Source organism: Castor canadensis, chromosome 7 (genome assembly GCF_047511655.1).
Source record: "Castor canadensis chromosome 7, mCasCan1.hap1v2, whole genome shotgun sequence".
NCBI classification, from domain to species: domain Eukaryota; kingdom Metazoa; phylum Chordata; class Mammalia; order Rodentia; family Castoridae; genus Castor; species Castor canadensis.
Window position 1 is genome coordinate 129,202,940 of NC_133392.1, and position 20,282 is coordinate 129,223,221.

The window sequence follows — 20,282 nt, forward strand, 5'->3', positions numbered from 1 at the left end:
TCTTTGCCTCCAGTCTCCCAGACCAGCTCCTCTTCATTTGACCATGGGTTATCTGGTTCTATTCTGCTGCTAGCTATGATAGCCCAGAGCTAGGAGGCAGGTGAGGCTGCCTGACCACTCTACCAGGATGAGGTCTGGAAAATGAAAATGGGCTAGGGGAGGCAGGCATCCATTGTAATGTCCGGAACAGCAGCCCTGTTACTACGGTGTATTTCACTTTTAATTCTGACATATAATGTAATGATCTTTTTTAAGGCCCGATGATATTATCTGCCTGACTAGATTATTGAGTCTTCATCATCTCCAGATAAATTTATGGCCAGGATGAGGCTCAGGATTTATCATCAGTCAATAGAGCTCGATACTCTAACAAGGCGTGTAATAAGATATACATATTTAATGATCCAAGGGGAGGAGCACTAATGGGAGCCCAGAGTGAGTGGTCCAGGGGGCTAGGGCTCTGCCCTAAGGCTGCCATGGCTGTAGGGACACAGATGTGGTCTTTGCCCTGTGGTCCCCAACTCTTGTCTTTCTCAGGACTGCCTCAGTCTTCTTTCCAAGACCCCAAGGGGAGGCAGGCAGGCAAAGTGAGAGGCCGCACTGACTAATATTTGAGCTGTACCCAAGCCTCTCCAGGCCACAGGGTATACATACTCCCTGAGGACTCCTCTCACACTTTCAGACCCTAGAAGGGCTGGAATGTCCTTAGACCTGCCTGTCCAGGCTCCTGAGCATTAGGGTGGGTCCACAAGGAGGGGAGGGCGGAATGCTGGAGCTGCGTGCCCAGGCCGCACTGATAGTGACGGATGGTTTTTCATTATAGCCTCTCAGGTCCTGCCCGCGCCCTGTGTGGAAATTCTATTTATTCCCTAATTTGTAAAAATTCCCTCTTTATCTGATCCCAATCAGGGTGGGGTAATTGGCTCTCTGGGGCAGCGGCTGGGGTCCTTGATGAAGAGCTATGTGGATATACCCAGCCCGGCCCCCACCCAGCCTGCCACCAGGGCCCACAATTAATAATGATTTGCAAATGGCAGACAAGCAATAACACAGAAAGATGTGGCGTCCATGCTGCCTCTTCATTTCCTCCCCTTGCAGATATAAATGGCCACAGAACAAAAACCCAGCACTATAAATTCTGGAATTAGTTATTCACTGGGATAAATGGGGCCTGGAACGCCAGCCCCTCTCCCTGCCACCCTTCTTGTTTGCTTTCCCTGACCTAGGTTCTGTCCCCAGGTTTGTTGTTCCTGAACCTGACCACTGGCTTTTCTGCCTCTTTAGCTCCTGGCTCAATCCTCAGCTTCCTCCCATGACTCTAGTGACCCTTTTTTATGGAGCCCAGACTTCAGAGTGGTCATCTGGTCTGGGTCTGTAGCTTCTTGGCAGGAACCTGAACTAGCAGGTGTGATTCATCTTCACCCCTCTCATTGACCTCCCTGGCTTCTGGGCCTGTTGAGTCTAAATGGAGTTGACCAGTCCTGCCAGGCCTGGGAGCCTGGGTGAGGGTGGGTCTTGGGTGGTTTTTTGGCATTTGGGACCAATCTAGCCATATACCTTTGCCAAGTCTGAGTTGGGCTCCTGGGAGCCAAATGTGGTATAAATGATTTAAGGGTTTGATGCTGTGCTTTTACTGGTCAGGCATCTCTGGGAGGTTGGCACAGGCATTTCCGGGCACTGTGCCCTTTCGGCCAAGCACATCCTCCTCTCCCCCAACACCCCGCCAAGTGGCTGTGAGCTGGCGGGTAATGGGCGTGTAATGGCCTCATTTCCATGCCCAGCCTCCAGGAGCAGCGGTAAGTGTTTGATTGCCTTAATTTCCAAACACATCATTATCCCAGCTTTACCAGCGCTTAATAAACACTTTATGAGGATTTTTTTAAAAACATCTTCGGTCCGCATACTTCTCTGAAGTGATAAACTCTAATTAAGTCTAATATTTAAAAATATGGTAATGGTGAGTTGTTTGAATAAGTGGACTGCATTTCTGTAATTTCATTATTACGTAAAACACGCTAATTATTTGGAGCGCGCTTATTACAGAGAGAGAAATCGCCTGCTAATCAAGATGAAATTGCCTTTTCCCCTTATTGTGGAACCACCGTCATCCTTCACCATCAGCCCTGTGGCACCTCTAGGCACGTTGGTGGGGTGGAGGGGGCTTAAGGGAGGGGCTGAGAGAAGGGGTCACTTTGGAGTTGTGATATAAGGACCCTGTCTGTGGGTAGAGGGAATGTATGTCTGGGAAGTATGTTGGGAAGGCCAAGGTGACCATGAATTTCATAACCAAATCTGTAACCAGGGACAAGGCAATGGGGGATATCAAGATATTGTCAAAACAACAATATTATTACTGGATATTACTGTAATAACATTAATGATAACTAACACAGACTGATTTTAAGCACTTCATATATAAAAACTCATTTCATCTTTTTAACAGTCATTTGAGGGAAGTACCTGCTATAATAATCATTCCCATTTTAGAGAAGAAGAACCCAAAACACAAAAAAGTTAAAGTTCAGGAACTTGCTCAAGTTCACATAGTTACTAAGTTGTAGAGTCTGGATTTGAACTCAGGACCTAAGGGCAGGAAACTTTTTTTTTTTTTTTTTTTTTACTTTTTGGTAGTGCTGGAGTTTGAACTCAGGGCTTTGTGCTTACCAAGCAGGCACTCTACCACTTGAGCCACACTTCCAACCCTGAACTCAGAATCTAAGGATAGACAGGGGCCCTCCGCTATTTCAGTCCTAAATTCACTGCCTTGCCCCTCTCCTTCTTCCTTTCAAGCGACTATTTGATGCTAAACCTTGAACTGTAACCAGCTGAAGCTATGGATGGCCCCTATCATAGAAGTGCCAGATTTAGCAAATAAAAATATAGGATGCTAGTTAAATTTAAATTTCAGATAAACAACAGATAAGTTTTTAGTGTAAGTTTTTATTTCCCAGGTGGGGCTGGGACAGCATTTAATATAGCAGTCTTGTCAAGTAGGGCCAGGGTTGACCCGCAGCACTTTGCTCTCAGGACTGTCAGGATGCCCAGACAGGCAGACAAAAAGATGTACTGACAAACTGAAGCTCTAGAACACCAGGATTCTTGCTGTCTTACCAGCATGGTTCCTGTTCCTTGCACTCTTTTCCCCAGCCTGCTCAACCCCACAACCCCATCTTTACTGGTCCCTGTTCATGGACTCTGGCTCCATCCCTCACCAGTTTCTGGGGATCATTATTAAGGTGTGTTACCAGGCAAAGGTTTTTAGGCATGAGGCCTAGGATACCCCAATGGATCTCAGCATATGTTTGTTCCTTTCAGCCCCTAAGGTCAGTTATTTGCAACCCTGCTGCCCTTCCTGTTTCCCCAATTTGATTTACCCCTTTTCATGTCCATTCTCCTTCCTGGCTCCAACAGACTCATGTATGAAAATTCTATATGTGATAGAGGTGTCATTTCAAAAAGGTGCAGAAAACGAGGAAAGTTTAATTCATGGTGATAGGACAATGGGTTATCCATCAGAAAAAGAATAAAGTTAGAGCTTTTCTTTCTTACCACACACAAAAATAAATTCCAGAGAGATTAAAAAGTTTAAAATACAGCTGAAAGCATTAGAAGAAAATATAGGATAGCTTTTTTTAGAACACTAGGATATGGAAGGACTCCTCAAGCCTCGAAGTCATAAGAAACGTCTGATAAATTTAGGTGTCCCATAAGAACGTTAACTCATCCAAAGCTAAGTTTATCACTGCCCCAAAATTGCACCTCTTCTGGGATTCTTTACCTCAGTGAGTGGCACTATATCCTATGTTCATTCCTCTCCCAGGCCTCCTACCCTCCCAAGCCCCTCTTCATGACTTGCTTATTCTGTTTAACTCTCTTGCCCCTCCATCCTTCTTTACCCCATCAATACATTTCTACCTCCATATCCACCACCACAGTCCTAGTTCTGGGCCCTTTCTATCCTGGATCATGGTACAGTCTGCTAATTAATCTCTCTGCCTTCAAGGTTAACCCCTCTGGTCCTATCTTTATAACTTAGGATAATTCTGAAACACATGTCTGATCCTGTCATTCCCCTCCTTAAACAAGTTACTGTCTGCAACATTACCAGAATAAAATCTTGAGCTCTTTAGCTCATTTGGGTTCCTTAGAGATTCCTCTAGTCAGTCAGTGGTAACTTCACCAGCTTCATATCTTGTTACTTCCTAACTTCATCATCCCCACCCACTCCCTTGCTAAACTTTTTTTTTTTTTGGATACTCCACATTTTACCTCCAGAAATGTGTCTGTAGTATTCAGTATATGACAACACTTTCCTCATTTTAACCCCAACTTACCATGCTAGCTCCCTCCCACATCTCTTGAGATCTCTACTTAGCTTCTTCTTCCCAGAATCCATTCCTGAGCTTCAGGCAGAACTAGGTGACTTTTCCATGCCTCCTTTTCTCAGCACTGCACCCCTTACAGGGCTGTCTCTGAGCTCTTGGAAGGCAGGGAACTACAGTCTTGCATATCCCTTAAACACAGACTGGTCTCTGTGTGCCCAGCATACAGAAAGAGTGAGTGCATGCTTGCTAAATGAATTTGAATGCATGAATGACTTTCCAGGGATTTCTTGGATCCTTCCCCTCCTGAAAGTCTTCCTAGTGCAGACCTGCTACCTCCAGTTCCCAGATCAGTGCAGCTAACTGGCGAATGCATGTCAGCCTCAGGTTGTTTGCTCTGAATTCCCACTGGATGTCCTAAGAGATCTCAGCCACCCTTCCACTAGCAGCTCCTTTGCCAGATATGTGACTACTCTTGAACTCAGCCAACAAACTAATCAATCCTTGTCAGATGCATGTCTGCCCATCTCCTCTCTGAGGGTTGAACCCCTCCCATTATGGTCTTGATGATATAAAAATACTTCCAACATTAAGAATATTAATGTCGCAAAACAGAAAAGGAACATCTTATCTCAAGTTGATGTCCCTGCAGGAACATAAAAACAGGTTATCCTTCTAAGATTTGAAAGTGAATGCCTACTCTTAAGAGGCCCCTTCTGCGGGCACAAGGCTGTGCCCCACCATACCCACAACATAGTAGCCTCAGACTGGCCTCATTAGCTCAGCAAGAGGTACTAGAAGGCAAGGCTGCTAACCCAGGTGGTCTCAGAGATTCAAGCAGAGGACTCTACAAGAGACTGTTGTCACTGGGCTCACCCTGCTGCTGGTTCTTTCTGAACTTTTGGCCTATTAAAAGCCCCAGATCACTCATGGTGCTTCTTCTGCTAAGTTCCTTGTCTTCTAATTGTGCCATTGACTTTTATGTTTTAACTGATCAGTAATTTGCATTGACTCTTACCAAACGTCAAGGAAGAAAAAGAGCCCTGAGCTAACAACCTGTAACTATCATTCTACCAACTTGCAAGGTCAACTCCACCAACTTTCTTCCTCCCTTAGGATCTCTCTCTATTGTAGTGAACGAATTGCAATAAATTAGACTCCAGAATCTCCAGTAAACAGTAAGTCAGTAGTCAGAGTTTGTAGAGTGAAGGACAACAGGTCCTTTTATCAGGTATACAGGCCCTTGTCATCTCTGCCAGGGATTGTATAGTATATACTTTCTCACCAGATAACTAGCATCCTGGCCTCCTCTTTATAAAAGGAGGTATTTCAAACATAAAGAACTACTATGCAGCCACGTGCCAGTGGCTCATGCCTGTACTCAGGAGGCAAGAGATCAGGATTGTGGTTCGAAACCAGCCTGGGCAAATTGTGCATGAGACCCTATCTTGAAAAAAAACCCATCACACACAAAAAAGGACTGGCAAAGTGACTCAAGGTGTAGGCCCTGAGTTCAAACCCCAGTACTGCCATTAAAAATAAAAAAACAGCTATGCAAAGACATGGGATGTAGCACCTTGTTCAGTACTCACAGTGACACTAGCTATTATTACCCCTAGGGGAGAGCCAGCTTAGAGAAATAAATACTTGGTGCACTACTCCATGGCATGCATCCATTGGAGGAAAATGAGAATGGAACATGTTTCTCTGACTTTAAAGCCCACTTTGTCATTTTCAGAAAAAAGTGGTTCCTTGAGATTGGAACACAGGATTTGGGATAGAGAGTGGCAGGGTAACAGGGATCAATTTTTGCATAGACTCTAAGTCACATTAAAGAAGGTAGGCTTTAAACAGAGGGCAGGAGAATCACTGAGGGATTTAAACAGGGAAGGGCCTGGTCAGATTTGTGTAAGAAAGATCATGTTGTGTACAAGAGGGAGAGACAAGACAGTGTGTTGTAGTAATCCAGACAAAAGGTGATGACTCATGGTGACTGCTGCCAGGGAAGTAGATGATTAGAGTAAGGAGACCAAATCTGCAGAGGTTCATATTTGATTAGATTAGGGAGTGAGAAGAGGGCAAGGTGTCAGCCTAACTCAGGCTTTGTTGGGCACTTTGAGTGGATAGTGATGCCATCATTGGTGTAGGGAGGTAAAACAAGCTTAGGGAGAAAATTTATGATTTAGTTCTTTTTAAGTCTGTTTAATCAGAAAGAGGTACTTGAGAGGCATTTGAGTTTATGGTAAAGAACTCAAAAAAGAGATCCAGGCTGAAGAGGGTAACCTCCAGGGGGAGTGGAAGCTCAGGATTTGGGTGAAGTCATCCAATGTGTGGCATGGGAAGAGATCAAGGACAGACTGGGGTATGTGGACCCCTCCCAGCACAAGTAGGTCAGTGCATGCCCACTGGATGGCTGGTGGCCTGGGGGTTTGGGCTGGGACATTCACTTGGGCCAGGGGAGGCAGATTGAGTGATTTGTCCAGCAATGAGGGAGGAGCCAGATGAAGTCAATAGAAAACTAATTTTCTTTTCTGCTGGAAGAAATGAGGTGTGTGGCCACTGGGTAATTGCAGATAACGAGGGGACTTATTCTTAATATGCACAGTGGCCATGGTCCCCAGAGTATAGGCGTACAGGAGAAGGGATGGATTGGAGGTACCCTAATAGGGCTAGTCTTATATGGAAAGAAAATACCCTATCATAGCCCCTCTAGCAGTGCCATTACAGTCCTAAGGCTCCATCATAATGCCCCTCCTGGGTCGCTTCCTGTCCTGTTCCCTTGTCAACTGCCCAGCTCCTCTTGTCACAGCCCCTCCCTCCTCCACCCTCACAGCACAGGCATACACACTAAGGGAGACAAATGACAGGGCCTCAGCTGAGCGGGGTGTGTGTCCGGCCCATAAACCACAGGGATGGGTCACGTCTGGAGTTGCCATGGTCGCCACTACCCACCCATTCGTCTTCCCACCATTTTCCTCAGACTAGCCCTCATGGCTTCCTGAGTCCCTGGGGAAACAAGGTATTACCTTTCCACACCCATATCCACCATAGGTACATACAAGTCAGACCCTGTCTGACTTGCCTACCATAAGCCCTAACCAGACCCCTCCCCCACCTACAAGCCCTTTCTGAGCTCAGTGGGGAAGAAAGTGTGCGTGCCCTTTCCCAGGCCAAGGTCCTGGTCAGAGTAAGCCTGAGGGACTCAGTGGAAGGGAACAGAGGCTTCCTGACCCAACCTTGACCTTACCACTTGATTATGACATCCATGTACAATACTTCTGCAATCACAGCATCAATCCCATGAGGACTGTGGTGCTGAGATTTTTTGTTGTTGGTTTTTGTTTTGGGGTTTTTTTTGTTTTGTTGAGCTACTCCACCAGCCCTATTTTTGTGAAGGATTTTTCAAGATAGGGTCTCATGAACTATTTGGCTTCCAACAGCAACCCTCCTGATCTCTACCTTCTGAGTAGCTAGGATTACAGGTGTGAGCCACCAGCACCCAGCCACATGCAGTTTTTATCAGAGGCTTACTCTAATGGGACAAGCTCTGAGTAGCTTTCCTTCCTGCCAGTGGTGGTAGAGTAAGTCCTGGCCATGTCTCCAGAGTGCCTGCAGCCTCCAGGGTGCCTGGACAGCCTAGAGCATCCAAGCTTTTCAGAGACCCATATCAGACAAACTGTAATAGGGTCTGGCGCATGCCAGGCATATTTAACCTGGGGTCTGGGCAGAGACAGGATACCAAAAGATGACCATCACCCAGCTTTGAGCCTACTGGGACAGAGGCAGGGCATGAGTAGATCAGAACTGATGGCAAGGGCTGAGGGGCACAAACCTGCGCCCTCCTCTGAGGCCATAAAGGAATAGGTGCCCAGGGGAGATGTTATCTCCCAGGGCCCTGGCCCAGCAGTGCCAAGCCTTGTGCCTTGTCACCAGTGATTATGTCCTGGGCCACACTCCTACACACACACAAATGCCGGCAAAGTCACCCTGGCCGTGGGTGTGATGAATGGCCACACAGTAATGAAATGGAGACATCAAGGCGGGTGGCGGGAAGACGGAGTGTGGCGGACGGCCCGTCCCCACGCAGAGCCAACAAGAAGAATCGCCCAGCGGCCGGGGGCCGTCAAGGGAGAAATTACACATTTACTCTGCCTTTTTCTTACTGCGACGGTGCCCATACATCACCACTGGGGCCAGGATGGGACACGCCGGCCAATTTCCAGCATGAATTATGGGACTGAGAAGCATCAAGACCAGGCTTCCTGCCGGCCCAGCTTCATCAGCCCTACATGAAGCTCAAAAGGCTGCCACCAGGGTGGAGGATCCCTCCCCACCCCCTTGAGCCTGTGACTTCCGAGTCTGATTCTGCTTTCCGCCCCCACCCTTTTAGGAGCACCTATGGGCATGGAGGGGAAGGACCTGGGGCCCATCTAAATGTCTTCTCTTCCTCTCTTTTAGATGACTGCAAAAACATTGCCAACATCATGAAGACACTCGCATATCGAGGCTTCATCTTCAAGCAGACATCAAAACCATTCTGATTGGCTGAGGACGGGATGGGGCAGGACAGGGTAGCTCTCAGCCCAGCCCAGAATCATCCTCTTCCTCACCAGAGGGGAAAAGGGAGTGGCACAGCCCTGCGCCCAGAGTGTCCCCCAGCTGCCCTATGGGCTTATGCCCTGGGCAAGGGCTTGGCCATTTGGCCCCTCTGGAGTTGGACACTTTGTGCCCAAACCACCCCCCACCCCTCAGTCTTGGCCCAGTATCAGCCCCTCCCATTGTGGGCCTGGGCTAGGGGGATCCAGGTACTCACTGCCTCCTCCCTGGTACTCAGGCTTCTGTTGGGGCCACTAAGCCCCCCTGTGCCCCCTCCCATCCATAGTGCATGGTGTGTGGTGCCCCCAGGGCTCCAGGACAGATCAGGCCCCACCTTGTGTCTACCCCAATCCCCGCTGTGAACGTGCCACTGAATAAATTTGGGGAAACAAGACCCTCAGTGTGTGTGCAGAGCCATCCTTGTGTTTAAGACTGTTGTGCTAATAGGATATGAAACAGTCAGCCTATGCTCTAGGCTGCCTCTCCATGTAAGGCTGTCAAGTTGCAACTGACAACCCTCACTAAAGATGCACAGGGTCCCCATGGGGTGTGGGGACTGTCTGAGCACAAGGCTCTGCTCAAAACTGCTGATCTCCAAAGCCACTGCTATGTGTAAGGCCATCTTGTATGTAAAACCATAGGTGTTCAAGGAGTAGGAGTTTGGGCAAGGTTGGTTAGTGGTTAGAGATCAAAGGCCACTAAAGGCTGAATGTGGGCAAGCCCCAACTACCATCCTTATGGATTGGCTGCTGCCCCAGCCTCTCTGCCAGAGACATCAGAAGTGCAGGAAAAGGAAGCAGAAGCAGCCTAGTCCAACTCAGCAGCTCTATTTACACCACAGCACCACCCACACCCCAGTGGCCTCTCATGGCTTCTTGGCTTTCTTCACAGAAGAAGAGCTGGAGGCTGATTCTCGTCGCTTCCGCTGTGGAGACACAGAAGATGTTAAGGTCAGTGGCTGACTGACTTAGAGTTAATGTATGTCACACTGTTAGAGAAAGTGACCCCAACTGGTCAACCCACTTCTGCCCTTGGCCACAGACCCTCAAGGCAGTGACCCACTCCCTTGCAGGCACTGGAGAGTGGGGCCTGTGTAAGCATGTGGATGTGCTCACTCATAGCGCCAGGGTATACTCCCCCGCCTATCCAGGTTCTTACCGAATTCGGCGTGAGGGGTGCACCCACCACATCGATGATGGTGTCCTTGGTGGGGTCAGTGCCAAGTCCAGGTTCAGACACTGCAGGCTCAGCAGAGGCTGGAGCTGGGCCCACTGCTGATGTGGCTGGGCCCCCCAGCACACCTGCCCGGGCCAGTGCCTCATGCCGGTGCCGCAGCATCTGCAGCTCGTACTCGCAGTTGGCACAAGCCTGCTTAAGCTCGTAGAGCAATACCAGGTCACTCCGCAGCTCATTGAACATGTGCACAAGCTCCTCTGTGGGGGTTGGGCTCAACTCTGAAGGCAGGACAAAGCAGGGATGTGGTCAAAGGCCTGCACCACGAACTGCTCTCCCTTTCCCAGCCCTCATCCACAGCCTGGGGGAGCGAGGGAGAGGGGTTTAATAGCCTGTGGGGCCCACCCTACACTCACCCACGCCAAGCTCCAGTAGCATCTGTTCCAGGGCTTTTATCTTCTTCTGACCCACAGAGCTTGGCAGCTTCATCTGCAATAATGCAAGCAAACTTGCATTCTTGTGTGCTCACAAGAATCTTAGCATGAAGGGGACTAAAGGCGGAGGGGGTAAGGGTGGAAACCTGGAAGTAGCTATCGGCAAAAAAGGAAACAGCCATGAAGTGGAATATAGTGAAAGCTGTGACTTCAGCCTTGCCACACACTGAGATCCTGGCAAGACTACATCGATCTACAGTCACCTCCCCCACTGCTCCAGCCCTACCTGCTGCAGTGCTCTAGACATTTGGAGTCCAGGGCCCAAACACACCAAATGAGGTGACTCACATACCCGCTGGCTCCGCAGGGTGACACCTGCTGACTTAAAGTCTGGAAACTTGATGCCTGCAGTCTCAGGAACAGCCTAGGAGAGGAGTTATGGGACCACAGTGTCACAGGAAGTGCCCAGGGTCAGTCCCACCAGCCTGTTAGCTGTCGGTGCTCTCAGAGCTCTCCACTCAAGGTGGGGCCATATGCCAGGCAACCCTTCCACCCTGAGCTCAACCTCCGCACCGGCTTCTCGGCCTCTTTTTTCTGGGGTAGCTTCTTTTTAGGAGCTTTGCGTTCTGTGCGACGCTGCTCTGCGGTGGTGTCTGCTGCTGTAATCAGCTTCTGCAGGTCTTGGCTGCGTTTCTCCCGCTCCTTTTTCCGGGCCTCAATCTTGCGCAACTCCTGTAGCAGGTACTCCTCCTCTGCCACCTAGAAAGTGAGAGACACTGAGAAGTATGTAAGAGCAACACATAGGGAAAGTGGCCAGGGAGGTAAAGGATGCTGGGCTGTGAGGGAAATGGAGGGAGGTGAAGAGAACCAGGGGTGGCCTCGGAGAAGGGATGGGCCAAGGAAGGGAAATCTGGGGGAGAGGGAGTTGAGGCCAAGGAAGATGGAGGCAAGGGGTTTCAGGGTTGGAGGAGAGGTATGTGGGGCTCCGGGCTGACCTGCTCTGGAGTCCTATTATACAGCCGCTCCAGCTGTTCCTTCCGCCGTCGCTCATGCCCAGCATCAAATACTGGTATCTTGAGGTCTGTGCCTGGCACAGCCCGCACATTAGCAAGCTTGGCACAGATGTGGTAGTACCGTTCCTTCAGGTCCTCCACAGAACGCTTCTGAGGATAAGACAGGTGAACACTCCAGGGCACAAGAGAGGTATGGTATGGAGCCTACCAGCCAGGCACACGGGCAAATGCACACCAGCTCACCTTGAACTGCTGGTGGTCATACCGGTCATGGATAACTACAAAACGCAGGTCAAAGCGGCGGCTGAGGTCAAAGAGGTGGTCAGTCTCTGCCTTAGTCCAAGCATCATCGTGGAGATACAGCTGGTACTCCTGCTCTGAATACACAGGCACCTGCACAGTCTACTGGCACAGAGGGACACAGGTGGGGGCACACCCATGTCATGTCATGTCACATCCAGTGGGCTCTGACTCCATGACCACAGACCCTCCTATTAATTGCCAACCCCTCAGCTGGACAAAGCAAATCCTCTGCCTATTCCCCTGCAGAGGGCAGCCTACAGTGAGAACAGAACCTGTCTGCTTGACCAGAAGCCCTAGCAGGCTCCAGGGACTGGGGCCTGCCTGATTCACTCCAGGAGCAACTTCATCCTGTCTTCAGCTCCAGAGCCTGGTAACAGGCCACATGCTCCTACCCCATAGTAAAGGTGAGGGGTCCACTTGTAAGCACTTCTGTGGAATCCAAAGGTCAAATCTGGAGTCAGGCAGATAGCGACATACCCCAGACAGTGAAAAAAAAGCCCAGGAGCTCTTAATGCATACAACTCTTAATGTAAAGCACTACTGCCATCCAGTGGTGATAGTGGGACTTGATACTTCCTCAGCGCTCTCCAGGGTGGGGGTATCTCTATAGAAACACCTGAATCCTAGCCCACTATATGCAACCCTGTCAAGGCCTGTTAACCCATGGCTCCAACCCCAAGTGCCCTCAGAGACAAAAAGTATCACCACCAGCTGGTTCTGTCAGACACCCAAGGAAAGAGTCAATGCTGCCATGGATCTGGGAAGTTTCTCTTCTCTTCTCTGTTCAAGACCACAATTGCTCTTTCCAGCCAACTCTTGCACAATTCCTACCAGAGGTCCCAACTTAACACGCTCAGTCCTAAACTTATCACCTTCCCTCTCAAACTCTTATCCCCAATCCAGACCTCAATGTCACCATCATCCAATCCAGTTGCCCCAGCCAGAAACCTGTGAGTCATCTTTTAATTCCTTTCACCAAATCTGTAGCTTTACCTCCAAAATCTCTCTCATCTCCATTGCCACATCCCAGGCCAGACTAGCACCATCACTTGTCTGGATCAGAGAAACAATCTCCTCAATGGTCTCAGCCTCCATTCAGTCCTCTTCCAACTCTCTATCTGCAGCCAAGATGTGGCACAGTACAACTTAAAGGACAAGGCTGTTTGCAGATTGTCATTACTGGTCTATAGTAAAAATGGGAATTGATGTATTCCCAGCTACTCAGGAGGACTGAGGTTCAAGGCCAGCCTGGTAAAAAAGTTAGCAAGACCCCATCTCCATCAATAATCCAGGTGTGGATGAAATCGCAGTCCAAGGTCAGCCCTAGGCAAAGAAAAAAGCCCTCCAACACCCTAACCTGAAAAATAACTAAAGCAAAAAAATGGCTGGGGGTGTGGCTCAAGTGGTAGAGTGCTTGCCTAGCAAGCATGAGGCCCTGAATTTATGTTACAGTACCACCAAAAAATAAAAAATAAAAACCACACAGAGTTTGCTGATACATACCTGTAATCCAAGCTACTTAGGAGGCAGAGGTAGGAGGACTGCAGTTGAGGCTATGAGACCCTATCTGAAAACAAACTATAACAAAACAAACTGGGTGGATGGCTCAATTGGTAGAGGCCAAGTTCAATCCCCAGTACCACATACAAAAAAAAGTAAACTGAGGCACTGAAAAACTTTTATAAAGTAACCATGTTCTGCTGAATATATGAAGAAATATGGACTTGTATTATTTTTTCTTATAATTTTATCTTTATCATTCTCTGATAAGTTAGAAATATAGAGCTTTTGCTCCCATTTCCTATGTGGGGAACAGGAAATGTCTCTCTCTCTCCCCCGACCCCATTGCTCTCACTCTAGAGATACCCGCTTTCAGTTAGTTGACAGTGTAACTGTCCTAATAAACTTTACTGTTACTTTCACTGAAAAAAAGAGTTGGAAATATATATAAGTGTGAGAAAAGAAGGGAGGGAGGGAAAAACAGGGAGAAGGGGGAGGAGGAGAGAGAAAAAGGAAGACCTCCTTCACAGATTATTTAGATGCACTATTCTACAACATACAGTTTACATGTCACCATAACACCCTAAAAACCTCCAACCTCCAAAATAAAGTGCCTTCTAGATAACTGACAAACTCCTCAAGAGCAAGAGTTATCAAGTTCATTTCCTACCATAAGGATCAAGGAATATCCACTGAATCAATGAACACATAAGTGAGTAATCTAGCCTCCTGCAGTCACTGTCTCTCATGAATCCTAAAATTCTAAATGAATAGCAGTTTCTACCAGGCTCTTCTCTCACCTTTGTTCTTGCCTAAAATACCTTCTCATTTCCATGTTCCTTTGACCTACATAACATTCTCATCCTATTGATCTCTTTTCAGGCATCACCTCTTCTAGAAATAGTGGCTTGATTATATATCCCTCCTATGCATTTTTTTTTTTTGGGTGGTAGTGGGATTTGAACTTACGGCCTTGCACTTGCTAGCAGGCACTCTACAATTTGAGCCATGCCCCAGATTCCTATTTATTTTTAAAAAGCTCAAAAACCCAGGCCAATCCTGCTCTCAAGATGCTCATAGTCAATTAAAGATGTTCTTTCATTCATTCATTCATTCACTCACTCACTCAACAAATACTGGCCTGGGAATGGTGGTAAATGCCTATAATCCCAGGTAGTGATCAGGAAGATGAAGGTTTAGGCCACCCTAGGCAAAAAGGGAGACCCCAGCTCAATAAGCCAAGCAAAGTGATGCATACCTGTGATCCTAGCTACATGGAAGGCATAACTGGGAGGATGATGGCCTGAGGCTTTCCCTTGGCAAAAAAAAGACCACATGAGGGTCCTATCTGAAAAATAACTAAAGCAAAAAGTGCTGGGGGCATGACTCAAGTAGTAGAGGGCCTGGCTAGCAAGCTCCAAGGCCCTAAGTTTAAACCCCAGTACTGCCCCTGCTCCCCCCAAAAATTATCATGGGCCTGCTATACCTATGCTGGGAACATAGAGAGCTCACAGCCCAGCTGAAAATATAATCATTCTAATAGTGTGGCAGGCTTGATGACAAAGGGTGTAACAACTGACACCAGATCCAGTCTGGAGACAAGAGTTGGTCAGAAAAGAGGTAAATGAGGCCTGGTTCAGTCTTAAGATTAAGTAGAAGAAAACTAGTGAAGATTGAAAAAGAGAATCCTAGGCAGAGGGGCAGTATGAACACAGCCATGAGGAGAATGAGTGAGGGCCTGGCAATTAGGGGCAAGCTAGGAAACAAAAGGGTGAGGCAAGGGGTATGAAAAGAGCCTTATGGGTCAGCAGAAGCCAGTTGCTACAGGCCTGTGTGCCCTGCTAGATTCTGGAATTAGTTCTTGCAGTCACAGGAAACGTAAGATTAGTTTTAAGGAGAAGGGCTCAAGGTCATGTTTCTCAGATGGAAGACCACTTGGCAGCAGTTGAGGACACAGGGCTGAAAGTCAGGCAGAGCAACTGGCCAGTGTTAGCAGTGATGCAGGTGAACAGTGGAAAGGCAGCACTGGTGGAAGACAGCAAAGAGGACAGAGACTAAAGCTTCCGTAACAGGAACATGGGGCTCAGGTGGGAAGTCATCAATGACTGGGGTTTCTAACCTGAACAGGAGATGGATGGGGAGTTACCAACTGAGAGTGGGACCCCCAGGGAGAAACGGTACTGGAGAGGAAGGTCATTGATTCATTTCACTCCAACTTCATAATCTGTCAGTGGCTAAGCAAAGACATCAGGGCAAAGTCTAAATTCTCTTGCCTAGTTGCTAAGCAAGCACCTGACTTGGCCTCTGCTGCCCACTCTGGCCTTACCGCCCACCACACCCTACCCTAGGTTTTAGGCTCAACCAGCATGGAAATGCCCAAAATATCCTATTCACATGACCCTTTAAATTTTCTTGATTCCTTTGCTCATACTGTTCCCTCTGCCTAAAAAGGACACTGCACTGCCTTTTCTAATACCACCTGGTGATATCCTTCAGGACAATTCAGGATCTACTCCAGGAAACTTCCATGACCTTCAGGCCTCCTAATACAGCATGTATTCCACTAGACTGTAATTGCCTCTACCTCCCTCCAGTCCTCCTCAACAATATAGGCTTTTTTGTGTCTGATTTTTGTGTCCTCAATGCCTACGCCTCAACTTGGCATTGGGCAGTGTTTACTAAACACAAAATGAATATTATTTTGTCTTCACATCAACTGGTCTCAGCCTACCTTCCTCCCACTACCTCAGATGCCTCACTTCTTGGCTTTCTCTTCTATCTCCAGACTCTCCTTCCACTGGATCTGAGGGGCATTAAGGATGATGGTGTAATGAAGGAACGGAGTGACATCGTAACGGCTGTGTCTAAGAAACCTGTGCACCATCCAGGGGAAGTTGTCCAAGGGCAACTGAAAATACTGGGCTAAGAGGAGAGAAATCAGGATTTGAAGTTCTGGGTTTGAGCCCCTAGTACTTTTAGGGTCTTAAGTATAGGCTGTTCCAAGTACAGCAGGTATGAGGCTACATTGCAGAATGGCTTTAAGTCATGGGCTAGGATTTCCAGTCAAGCATTGGCTGGGACAGTCTGGGCAAACGGTCCTGCTCTGGCTGAGCCTTAATAATCTCAGTCACTTGGATTAGGAGTGAAGAATATAGGCAGAGACGTGATTTATTATGGAAAGAGAATCAGCAGGACTCAATGATTAGATGTCTCACTGAGGTCTAGCTCAAACACTAGGCCCTTCCTGACCACCCTATCTAAAGCCAGCCTCCCTTATACCTAAAGGTTCATTCTTTACCTCATTTCATATCCATTCCTGTTGTGCTTTAATTTTATTGGTGGCTCTTACCTGAAAGAATACAATTTATTTCCTCACATGTCTATTATCTGTCTCCCCCTTCCTTCTATGTCCTATGTTGAGAGCTAAGGGAGAAAGGAGGATTCCCAAGTTTCTAGTATGGGTACCTGGGTAGATAATGGTACCATTCACTAAGAAAAAGAACAGGTTTGGGAACAGGGAAAAAAGGGGGAAGATTATAAGTTCTGTTCAGGGGTACCTATTTGATGTGAGGCACCTGTGGAACCTTTAGAAAGAGATGATTTGATACATGGGAACCACTGTTCTGGATTGGAGGTATTAAGTTGGGGGTCACTGACTTTTAGAGGTTAACTGAAGCCAAGGGTAAATGAGACATGCCAGGGAGAAAGTACAGAGTAAGAAAAGCAAAGCATCTATGAACAGCAGTATCTGAAAAGCCAAAAGAAGCTAGCAAAACCTAGAGTAGGTTCAGGGAAGAACAAGACCCCATGGATAGGAAAGACCCACAGTCTTCTCTACATGCATTTGACACAGGACTGTGTGGGTAATCATGCTTGGGCCTGAGCATGCTTTTGGAGCTAACACAAGGAGACTAAAGAGTATACAAATGGCTCAGAGTAGGTGGGCAGTATTGGCCTATATCTAAATGGTGGTAGCTCACCTTATTGAACCTGGCGAAGGGGTAGTCCTTGCCCTCCTCTGCTGCCCGTCGCCAATGGAAGAACATAGCTCCATCCTTTCGGGCTGGGTTGGTGAATGGCATCCACTTCCAGGGCCGTACCTTTTTGGAGCCCAACTTGGCCTTCACTGTGCGGTAGCCCTGACCAGTGTCACTTGGCAGTAGTGGGGGTGCATCCCTAGCAGTGGAGTTTAGGGAGGTGGAAGGTTAAAATCAAAAGGTGTGTATCGAGCCTCTGGGCCCAAGGAACAGATATACCCTTGAGCAAGGAAGTCATGTCCTGGAGCAAGACATCTGAGCTCCTCCTGTATCCTGCTAAGCAAACAGGAGCCCTGGCTGGGGAAGGGAAGCAGGGAGAGAACTGGAAGAGAAAACTAGGAGTTAGGGAAATGACAAGTGGGCCAGGGGCAGAGCATAGAGGGCGGGGGGACTTGGGATTCCAATACTTGCTTCTTGTCAGAGTAGAGCAGTGCATAGACCTCCCGGTGCATGCCCTCAGGCCTCTTGAAGGTCAGTGTCTCAGAGGACTTCTTGGACTTTTTCTGGGAAGGAAACCACAGAGAAGGAACCATAATCTAGACTCCCTTTTCTGAAAAGTCTTCAGCCCAGCACAAACCCTGAACAAAACCATCACCTACAGGTACAATGACAACCATAATGAATGACAAACTATAAAGGCACTGATACCCACTCACAGAAGCATCCCCAGTCTGCGCATGTCATTCCCCTCCCCAGCCCCACCTCATCCAGACAGAGCCCTGACCTGTCAGAATAGGGAATCCTTTCCCCACCTCTCAGACTGTTACAACATCTTGGTCTCCTCCCAGTAACTTAACAAGTGTCATACTCTCTAGTTCGTCTCATCTCGTGGAGGTTTCCCACTCTTGGTCCCCACCATCTCCCACGATGTCCCACCTCCTCCATCTCACCAAGGATATTCTGTCTTTTTACAGCATACATTTTTATCATGCATCTCACTACAAGTGGAGCAGCCCATCACCGTCTCTCTTTTGGCATCACACCCCCACCTCTTACCCAATGCTTCCCCTATCCAATGCTCTCAGACGCCGCTCCTACCTTGTCCGGGTTGATAATGTCCTTCTTGCTGATGGTCCCGGAAGCTGCATCCCCCTCTGGACCACCGAGTTCTAGAATGTCCCGCACATCTGCGCCTGTAGCCATCACGCCTGAGAGATGGGGGAACACCCAATGGTCAAAGTTCAGTGCCTGGAGAAGCACCAGGCTCAAGTCACGGGGAGGGTCTACTCCAGACCCAAGTGGGGGCAGGGTGAAGAGCGGTCCTCAAGGAGAGTGGTCCAAGTCAGGACAGAGTTCTGCCTGCGTCCTGCCACTTCAGCGTTCTTAACTGCCCCACCAGCCTCCTTACCCCCATCGCAAGGAGCACTTCCTCACCTGAGTCAACCGGCCACAACCCCCTCGGCTGCTCCCCTGTCCCTGCAAAGCCACGGGCAGAAACTTCCGGTTGTACGCTTTAGAAACGCGGCGGACAGAAACACTTCCGGACGGTGCTTGTTGGGAATGGAGCCGACTGGCAAACCAATGAGAAAGCTTCTGGTCGCGCTGTACAGATCTTGGTCCTGGGCTCCCACGACCCCGCGCGTAGTGACGGGCTGTGTGCTCTTTCTGGCCTTGTCTCTTGTGTTGCTCCGTTGAGCCCAGAGCTCTGTGACATTGGGAAGTCAATTTCTCGAAACTTGTTTATTCATTTGCAAAATGGAAATTGTAGTAGTACCTGCTTAAATGAAATACCAATAAATCCATGTAAAACATTAGCACAGTGCCTGGGACATTTAATTTTTTAAATTAACTGAGTTAATGATAGTAATTGTCCCTGTTCATTAAGTGCTTCTATGTACGAGGCATCGTCGTGCTAAGCTTGCAATGAGGAGTTAAACGACATCGAGTTTCGCAGACTGTTAAAATGGCTCTGAACCCTCACTTGCACCTCCTCTGATAGAGGTGGCTGTGGGTCGGGGCCCTCTGGAGCTTTCCTGGAGCCCCACTTCCTGAAATGTCACTAATCTAGGAGCTAGCTGCACTAGTTAAGAGTGGCAGAGGCCCAAAGTACAACCCCAAGAAGGGAGCAGCTAGTGGTATCCCTCAAGGGAAGAAACTTGCTGATCTCCCTGGACAGAGATGGACGGGAGGTCCTGAGGAAGAACGAAGAGATGAGGGGCGGGGGGCGGAGTAGCTCCCAGCTTCAGCCTCTACAAACCCGTCCACCAACATGGAGGATACATGGGCAATGACTGTGGGGCACGGTTGCAATGCCGGTCATCTCAGCTAAGTGGGAGGTGTAACTAGGAAGAACCTTGCCCAGGCCTGCCCAATCTTAAAAGGAGACCCTATTGGGAAAATACCTAAGGAAGAAAGGGTTGGAGAGTGTGGCCCAAGTGGTAGAGTGCCTGCCTAGAAAGTTTCAGGCCCAGAGTTCAATCCCTGGTACCCCACCTGCCCCCCCAAAAAAGTTTTACTTCTCTTCTTAAACCCCCTTCCCCACAGACACTAGGAACTCCTCCTACAGTTTTCTTAGGGGCAGATTGGGGGATCCCCAGAGGCCACAGCTACTAAGCCCACTCCTTCCCTAACTTTGGGTAAGGCTCCCTCTTCCATCCCCTATGCTAAGCTGATTCTGAACCACTCTGGGAGCCAGGAGCCGGCCCCCTCTTCTGGGTTTTCTAAGTGTTGTGCATTCCTTTGTCATAAATAGGTGATGAGCTAGCAATTTTTCATCAATTAGTATTGTTGTGGGAAGTTTGTTAGCTGAGATATGGGACACTGAGGCAGTTTAGCAGGAAGCAACGCTTCATTGTGCCCGCACAGACCCGGGAGCAAAGGGGTCTCACCTTATACACCCTTGCAAGCAGGTTACAGAGGTAATAAAATTTAAAAACAAGGTTTAACTTGTATATGGTTACATGC

General features: G+C 48.3%; 2 protein-coding genes across 14 annotated transcripts in view; one reads left to right on the forward strand and one right to left on the reverse strand.

Moving 5' to 3' along the window:
* The window catches only part of Eri3 (ERI1 exoribonuclease family member 3), a 128,220-nt gene extending 118,908 nt beyond the window's left edge, over positions 1–9,312 (forward strand). For all 12 annotated transcript variants that reach the window (XM_074080324.1, XM_074080325.1, XM_074080318.1 and 9 more), the window contains one exon: positions 8,781–9,312. In XM_074080324.1, the coding sequence (XP_073936425.1) occupies positions 8,781–8,863 (83 nt within the window). In that variant the 3' untranslated portion in view covers positions 8,864–9,312. The remainder of the gene's footprint in view (positions 1–8,780) is intronic.
* A 417-nt stretch (positions 9,313–9,729) lies between these two features.
* On the reverse strand, positions 9,730–18,862 carry Dmap1 (DNA methyltransferase 1 associated protein 1). 2 transcript variants are annotated; one of them, XM_020178067.2, is made up of 11 exons: positions 18,753–18,862; positions 18,417–18,526; positions 17,790–17,881; positions 17,322–17,517; positions 11,782–11,910; positions 11,521–11,688; positions 11,099–11,284; positions 10,878–10,949; positions 10,508–10,580; positions 10,077–10,372; positions 9,730–9,843 (listed from the first exon to the last, which is right to left on the reverse strand). In XM_020178067.2, the coding sequence occupies exons 2-11, from the start codon at positions 18,519–18,521 to the stop codon at positions 9,784–9,786; spliced, it is 1,377 nt and encodes a 458-aa protein (XP_020033656.1). In that variant the 5' UTR covers positions 18,522–18,526; positions 18,753–18,862; the 3' UTR covers positions 9,730–9,783. The 2 variants fall into 2 exon arrangements, with proteins under 2 accessions (XP_020033656.1, XP_020033655.1); XM_020178066.2 differs by having other exon boundaries at positions 11,782–11,940.
* Positions 18,863–20,282: the final 1,420 nt, after the last annotated feature.